Source organism: Alligator sinensis, unplaced genomic scaffold, assembly GCF_000455745.1.
Source record: "Alligator sinensis unplaced genomic scaffold, ASM45574v1 scaffold258_2, whole genome shotgun sequence".
In the NCBI taxonomy this organism is placed as follows: Eukaryota; Metazoa; Chordata; order Crocodylia; family Alligatoridae; genus Alligator; species Alligator sinensis.
The window spans coordinates 1166989-1175732 of NW_005842398.1; the positions used below are offsets into that span (position 1 = coordinate 1166989).

Sequence of the window (8744 nt, forward strand, 5' to 3'; positions counted from 1 at the left end):
TTCCTGAATGCCCTTGGTGAGCCTTTGGTGGTAGAGCTACAAGTTCTGAATGCTGGAAGCTGTGGGGAAAGAGCCACAGGGGCTAGATTAGTCTGGACAGGTCCTGAGTATTTTTTCACTTAGCATTCACTCTCTCACTGAGAGAGACAAGATACTGTGATAGCTGGGCCTTTGGTTTGACTTAATATGGCACTTATGTTCAATGCAGGGGAAGCTACAAGGTAGTAGAGAAGAAACAGAGTTGTGAAACAGGTCTGAGGCACTGAAGAATGAGGGGGACAGACAAACAGAAAAGGAGTAGTAAGCAACCGTCAATCTTTCTAGATCACAGTGTATCCCTGAGAGGTCACCGGGACCATCAACACGTATACCTAGGCAGAAGTATGGAGGAGTGGAGGCTGCCCAGACCTATCATCCCCACATTAGACCACTGATGCCAGACCAAGTCCAGTGCCTCAATGGCTGTAGTTATATGCATATCTGGGAATCAAACCCTGGTCTCCCACATGGTAGAGAAGGATTCTGTCCCTGAACTGGAACAACAGGTGTATCCTAAGGTTGTGGAAACCAGGCCATATTCAATTCAGATTCAGATTCGACCCGAATCGGAGACAATGATTCAATTCTGCTTCTGGTCCACTTTTGGGTCTGCTGCTGAGCACACTGGGGAGACCCCCACATTCCTGTGGGATGCTCCAGCACTGCAGCATTCATGAGCCGCCTGCTACCTAGAGGCATGTAGAAAAAACATTTAAAGCTGTGTCTATGTCCAAATTGCCTAATCTTTCCAAATCTCTCTGAATCAATTCGGAAGGTTCAGATTCAATTCAGATAGATTAAAGGGTCTCCTGGTTCGATTCAGATTCACAGATTCAGCCTCCGAATCAGGCCGAATCTCCACCAGATCGAATCAGGGAGCGAAGCTTCCCACAGCCCTTGTGTATCCCCCAGAAAAAAGTTATGGTGTGGCAAACAAGCAAAGAACAGCTAATCTCACAAGAAAGAATGAGAAGCCTAAATCTTTGATATATCATGTCAGGAAAAGATATCTGTATAAGGCATGGGGTTAAACGGACAGGAGTCTGATAGGAATATGGGACAGCTCACGTATGAATGTGGCATAAATATTACACTCTTTTTAGTATTTTCTTCTTTCTTTTTCCCTATAAACTGAGGTATATCAAAATCTGGGGTGGAAGAATCATGTTTGAAGTTTATCACATTTTAATGAAGTTTGACAGCAGATAACATGATTTTATAACTACAATTGTAAGGTCTTGCTTAGCATTGCTCACAATTTATTGTTTAAACAACTTTGTTTTAGGGCTTACTCTAGGAGCTGCCTGTAGCCTGTCACTTGTGAAAGACATCCTGACCAGCACTCTCTCAGAAATCCCAGAGGAGAAGACAAAGGTTTTTCGTGCTCTCTTACAGCAATTAAAAACTCTGGGAGGACAACAGATCAGGAATATTGCTGTATGTAATTTACTATTACAGTAGTAACTGGATGGTTAGGAAAAACATTTTTACTGTCTGTGCATGAACCTCTTATGACTTTTGAACTGACAAATTTCACTAAACTGATAAACCTATTGAATATTCCATATTTTAGTTCATACTAGTTGTTTATTGTGAACAAAGTATGAAAATAAGCTCCTTCTCTTTTCAGTCCTTAGGTGGAAACATTATAAAACAACATACAACCTCAGATTTGAATCCCATTCTAGCAGTAAGCAACTCCCTTCTCAATCTGGCCTCATTAGGTATGTTGTATATGTGCAAGTACTAACTATGAAGCGAAACAGTAAATAATAAAATGAATTCTATGAGCAGGACATTCATATAGTATGTGAAGCATCTGGCTGCAGAGGCAATAGGGAAGGCTCCAGAGTGTGATGTGTCAAAGAGATGCCCTATGTATTAAAGGCAATGAGGACTCGTAGTAGAGATATCTTTTATTAGACCCACAAGGTTTTTGCAAAAAAAATTCTTTAATTGCTATGTATTAAAGTTCACTATGTACAGTACAGAGAGAAGGGAAAAGCTTTATTTGTACCTAAACAACAGAAAGACTGCAAATGCTATAACTCAAGCCTGCTTAGCTGTCTCAAGCCTTCTGGAAAACTCAGTTCACCATGTTTAGCCCATTATGTTACATTAGAACAGCACAGCTGAAATTACTCCATGAGAAGTAACTGTGCTCTTTATCACAGTTGAAGTTTGCGTGGAGGTTATATGGCTATTAGCCATTTGACTACCTGTCTTTTGGGAGTTGATGTTTAAGGTGTGGTAGAGAGGAAAAGAGGTCTACCCTGCTAAGTGTTATCAGCCTTATAAGTTCTAGATTGTGGAACACTTACCATGCCTATTCTAAATGTTGAGTTGCCATTCTTATTATGTTTTCAATTGGTGGGGTAAGATGATCCTTGATTGTCCAGTAGGGAGAAGAACCTTGTATTTTCTATTTCTCAAGACAGCTTAAGTCCCTCCTTGCTGTCTTGCTACTGGGTAGGTTTTTTTTCTTTGCTGAGCTAAGGTAAGATGTGTAACATTCCCCTTAAAGAAAATTGTTTCTTGATTTGTATTGGGACACAGCAGGTATGGTAATTGCAGGTCAGAGGAGGCAGCATTACTATTCTGGCAATAAATAGGATGATATTAGTTGTTTGATATGTGGGCACCATAGTTTACATTATTTTTTCTAAGATTATTAATCTAATGCCTCAAAGATGTAATTTAGGACCTGGTCAAGGGTAACTCCTGTCTCCAAATCTAGTTCCTTTATAAGGAGTTTGTGGATCATTGTACTCTGCATCGTGAATGAGCATGTTGCTTTCTCCAGCAGGTGGAACACGACAGATTTCTTTAAATGAACATTTTTCAAGTGGATTTGGAAAAGCCATTCTTAAACCAGAAGAGATTTTAGTCTCTGTTAGCATCCCTTACTCAAAAACAGTAAGAGCTTGTTTTGCCTTTTGTTTCATTTGATGGTGCAGAGTGAACAAATATGTAATTAAAAGGAAAATTGTTTGCTTTTTAGATTTAATGGGCTAAAGTTTCTAAATGCTGGAAGGCTGCAGAACTAATTGGCTAGCATTCTTACTCCAAGAAAAGGGAGAGCTGGTTTTGTAACAAATTTATTAGTGCTAAGGAATCCTTGAGGACGCACTAAGAAAATAAGGGATACTTTCTTCTGTGTTTTCTGATACTCAGGTTGGCACTGGTGGTTCTTTCTTTCACTGTGTGATCAAGGGTAGAATATGCCCTTAAATTTGTTAGTAACTAATTCAAGGATTAGAATGCCTTTATAGTAAGCTTTTCCTCTCATAATATTTTTAAAAGTCAGTGTTTTTGTAAATGGTTTCTGGCAAATATTTAAATGCAAGAAGAAGATAAAATGGATATAATCATTCTTGTAAAAACACTATTTAATGAAGCATTTAGAAAAATATTTATTGTGCTTTATATCTCAAAATAAATAGGTGCACATCCTCAGCCTCCATAATTCTCATGAAATGTCAGTTCTCATGAAATATCTAGCTGGTCCTGGACAGATGCTGCTTATGGTATGTGTCCTGGACCAGCCAGAGCGGGTACTGGATCGAGCATGTGGGGGACCCATAAACCCCCACGCCAACCCCAGATTACAGATAAATATATCTCATGCCAGATCTAGTGCCTACTCTAGCTGGTGCAGGATCTATGGTATCCACTTCAGCTGCATGTGGCAATCCCAGACCAGCCATAGTAGGTACCATGAATGCTGGATCCAATATGTTGCAGGGAGGTGGTACCAGACTGGCTCTATGCAGATCCCACATTCAGTGCAGGTGCTGAAGCAGGCATTATATGCAATGTGTGTTCTGGGCCCTGCGCGTGGGACCAGTTCAGCATGTGCCACATGTGGCATGTGGGTCATCTCGAGACCTAGGGCCAGCACTGAGGGCTGCATGATGTTGCTCCATGGGCTAGACGAGGCCTGATATTTTGACACCCCTGTGATAAATGATCTGATGAGATATAATTTATCTGTAATATTCCAATTATTTTGTTGTTTTTTAAATTGATCTGAAAAGGCTAGATTTCAGAAATGTTTCATGTAATTGACTTTTGTGAGTCATAAAGTTCCATTCTATTTTCTCAGGGTGAATTTGTCACTGCATTCCGCCAGGCTCAGCGGCGGGAAAATGCTCTGTCTATTGTTAATGCTGGAATGAGACTCATCTTGGATCCAGGCACAGACATTATTATGGACTTTGGCATTTTTTATGGAAATGTTGCCTCTACCACTGTCTGTGCAAAGAAATCCTGCCAAGCACTTATAGGAAGGTACTATATAAATTATTGTGTATAAATTAGTGTGTATGCAACTGTACACAAAGGCCTTGAAGATGAAACACACTTAGTATTATGTTGAATAAACAGCTGCACATTTAACATACATTGTAAAAAGTTTTTAAAAAGTTTGAGAACCTTTATAATTTCATTTCATCAAACCATTCTCATAAATATCCCTCCTGCAAATTCACTGCAACCTGGTCATCTCCCAAAAAGTGAGTTAAAAATAAAACAGAACCCTCATTACAGGCACATTTCTGAATTAAGAAGATGGTGATGATAATGTAATCTAAATTCTACACCATTTTATAATGAACTGTTTTCCTATGCCAGATGTTGGAATGAACAGATGTTGGAAGAAGCCTGCAAACTACTTCTTGAAGAAGTTTCTATTCCAGGCTCTGCTCCAGGTGGAAAGGTGGAATACAAAAGAACTCTGATTGTCAGCTTTTTTTTCAAATTTTACCTAGAAGTGTTACAAGGATTAAAACTGATGGTAACTTTCTTAAACTATATCTATTACTGTTTAGTTTAATGTACAAGTAGAGTATATTTCTGCTGTGAGGTAAAGAACATTTATTAACCCTGCTCTATGGTTTTTTAAACATGTTATAGCCACTGTAGGATTTGCATACACCAGAGATGGCATTTTTAATAGCAATATCAGTCAGAACCATCATTCATCCTGAAACTTCATAGTTCCATGAGAGTGGAAAGGAAAAAGCAAATATGATCTTCCCTAGGTTCCCTTGAAACTCATTGCCAGTACTAGCCAAGGTCTCCAAAAAACCAAGGGTGGTGGGAGAGTTGTAGGATCTACACTGAACCTTGTTTATTATATAGAAAATGACTGCTCATTCTTTGAACATGTTTTATTGTGCCCCATTGTAAATGATCAGCAAACAGCATCCCCTCAGGATAGTGGGAATGAGGAGTTTCAGCCACATCAGTTGAATAATGATTATAGTGGTATTCTCATGAACCTTGCATTTGACTTAGCAGGTAGCTCTTTGGCATACTGCTTGACAAAGGTCTGTTGGTTATTCCATGTTCCTGCGTTGGAGACCTGTTACATTGCTTGGCATGAATCTAAAGCAGGCAAAAGAAGTTGCTTGAGCTCTTACAGAGTGAGTCTTTATATTCAGTGGAAGAGGTACTTTGACTTAACTGGTAAGGCAAAGAACTTCATTGCCTGATCCACTTGGAAACTATGAAATGATAGCTTGGTCTTTTGAAGGCCCTCTTCTAGCCAGAGAGACATGGGGTGATGATCTAAATAGTCTAGTCTATTGCTGTATCCAGCAGTCTGCTTTATTACATGAGCTGTGCATAATGTCCTTCTCTCCTGAAGCTGAATGTGATTTCAGAAAAAAGAAGGCTAGTTTGACAGCTTGATTCAGATAAATTCAGAAGAATTCTGGATAGTTCTCAGCAATGCTTTGTTCCTATGGAGTATTCTGTTGGAAGGTTCAGCCACAAGTGCTTGAAGTTCACTTTTTCCTTCTAGCTGAAAGGATAGCCACTAGGAAGACTGTTTTCATAATGAGGTGATGAAAGCATGGAAGGAGAAAATCTCCAAGGGAGACACTGAGAGCCTGAAAAAGATTATGTAGAGATTTTATGCATGAAAGGGTTTTCTGACTGATTAATAAACTGCTTTACAGTCAAGTGAGAAAAATGACAGGCAGAAAAATGATCTTAGTACAGATGAGCAGAAACATACCTGCTATCTTGAAATAGAGTAAGTAGCCAAGCGTTGATGGCATTGAACCGTAGACAAAATCTAAGCCCTTTTGACACTCTCATAACAAGAACCTCGTTTTTATCAGGGTTTCCTGGACCTGTCAGGAACAGTCTGGCTGTGGTGCTCAACTAGCCAGTAGTCGCACATTAAGGTGCAATACTTTTTTTGTCCGGCCACAATGTGACATCAAGTCCAGGCATTTTGAAAGCTGGAGCAGAGACTGAATGAATATTTAGGACGGGTTTGTCAGAACTACCTCAACAATTGCAGGGCTACCAGAATGATTATAGCTTTGTTTCTTTAGAAAATCACTTGGGGTCAGATAAATTGGTAGAAGCCTTTATTCCACTGAAGGAGGAAGACAGCCAGCAGTGACCCTAGACTCAGATGCTCTTATCAAAAAAATCCCAACATTTTATGAGGTGCTTTGCTGCAAATTCAATTATTCACTTTCTTTTTCAGTTAAGTATTTACACTAGTTTTATCTTACTGGGTTTGGCTGGAATTGGCTAAGATGAAAAGTATTTTTTGAACCCTGAAATATTTAATAATACAATGCTAAGGTAGAATTCTAAAGTGCTATAATTCTAACTTAGCACTGGTAAAATCAAAGAATAAGAAATCACAAAAGCAATATATCACCTTAACAAAGCACAGTTAATCAGGCAGATAAAACAGTGATAAGATTGGATTCCAGCAGAGTGTTAGTATGCACTTCAAATCAGTCCCCAATCTCAAAATAACACACTGCTTTACACCATTTTACTCCTGTTACTAAAGCTACTTGGCCTGTCATGTTTTGTTTATCAATATATATCTAATATGCAACTCTACTAAAAAAAAAAAAAATCCATTTACCTGGAGCCAAAACGTGTTATGTCTAAAAAGCCTCAGCTGTGAGAAGGGCTGTTCCGTTTCGTTTTGTGTGCTGCTTTGGTTTTGTTTTTCAAGAACATTTCTAGCAGTTCTGAACTCAGGGTGGAAACCGACATCACATTTCATCACCTTTATGCTGCCATAACCATTTTTATGGCACCACAAAGGCTAAGCAAATGGATTTCCATGCCCCTTGTTGCAACACCAATGCTCCAAATTTGTGGATGTGACAAAAGTGGTATTAATTTATGCAGCTACTTAGCAATGGTTGTCTATTTGCCTTGTGGTAGGAGAACCCTGGCAGCCCAAAGCTGCCCACACTCTCCAGTTGCCCTGGACAGGTGCTCCAAGGGCTTGAACAACCTGGTCCTTTACACCTCAGGAATTCCCACTCAGGATGGGGCCCCTCAAGCACCTCCATGGCTTTCCCCACTTACAGAGATGCATCTCTGGGATTTCTGGGGGTGTGTCTCTGTAATTGGGGGAAACCCTGGCTTTCCTGCTTTGCAGAGATGTACCCTAGGCCTAGGGAATCATCTCTGCAACTGAGAAGTTCCAGCTTTCCCCCCTTAAAGAAGCATGCCCTGAGATTCTCCGGGGCATATTTCTGTAAGATGGGAAAGCCAGGCAGGTGCTTCTGGGGCTTGAGACACCTGATTCTGCGCAGGAATTCCTGGAGCACACAGGACTGGTCCTGAAGCCCCAGGACAACATGTCACCCATTCTCCTGCAAGATCAACAGGTGAGACAATGGGTGATGTGTGTTTTACCAAATGAAGTGGCCCTGCTTGTTGACTGCAACTGGCTTCTGATCACCTAGGTAGGGTTAGACATGCATGTTTTGCTGTCTCAGGTGGGCCACGTGCACCCTGAGACCTTAGTGACATGGACAATTTGAATAGCAGTATTTTATGTTAGTAAGTATTTGATCCCACCATGAAGCACATGTTTCCTGTGGGCCAAATGGATGGCTTTATGAATTTTTGTCTTACAAATCAAGAGCCATGAATGAACTTGGGGTCCGAAGACATGGAATTACCATGGTATGTATTACCATTCTGCATCCAAGGTGGTAGATATATCTGTCTCCTCAGGGCTAGGGTTAGACAAAGAACCCCTTTTTTCTTTGAGATAAGGAAGGGCTGCAAATAGAAACCTTTTTGGACAGATATGATCCTGCCTCAGACATTGAAGTTGTACTAGATGATCTCTGGATGTCCCTTCCAGCCCTACTTCTCTGTGATTTCTATGATTACTTGTGGAATTTCCTCAAGCTGCTCTTAGATAAAGCAATGAGGCCACTTCTTTTATAAAAGTTCTTTTGAGAAGGTATCCTAAAGTAGGGATTGGGAAGGGGAGATGTTAGGAAGGAGAGGTGATTGAATTATCTAACTATATACATCATCAGTCTGGCCAAGGCAAGATTAAGCCTGGTGGAGAGGGTCACTGTGGCTTTTGAATGTAGATAGGTAGATAGACCAGTTAGCTGCTCTGGGAGTGAGTGAATGCATACTTCTGTGAGCAGGGCCCAAGCATGGGGGAGGAAAAGGGTACATTTACCAGGGCCCAGAGATCCAGGGGGGCCCAGCACAGGCTCCAACCCTATACCATGAGGGAAAAAAAAAATGAAGGCTAAATTGTAGGTCATGCTTGAGGATGTGTATGGAAAGTTATGTACTTCCTATATGGGGTCTCCACTGTGATATTTGCTGGAGCCAATGAGAAGCAGAACAAGCAACATTGTGAACAGAGAGTTGCTGGCCAGCCCAGGGCCCTTCTGTAGAAC

At 40.6% G+C, this 8744-nt stretch overlaps 1 protein-coding gene across 1 annotated transcript in view; it reads left to right on the forward strand.

The window, feature by feature from the left end:
* LOC102376558 (aldehyde oxidase-like) overlaps nt 1-8744 on the forward strand; it is a 93280-nt gene that overhangs the window by 46691 nt on the left and 37845 nt on the right. The window contains exons 12-16 of the mRNA XM_025211249.1: nt 1325-1476; nt 1670-1763; nt 2846-2955; nt 4145-4329; nt 4672-4834. Coding sequence (XP_025067034.1) covers nt 1325-1476; nt 1670-1763; nt 2846-2955; nt 4145-4329; nt 4672-4834 — 704 coding nt within the window. The remainder of the gene's footprint in view (nt 1-1324; nt 1477-1669; nt 1764-2845; nt 2956-4144; nt 4330-4671; nt 4835-8744) is intronic.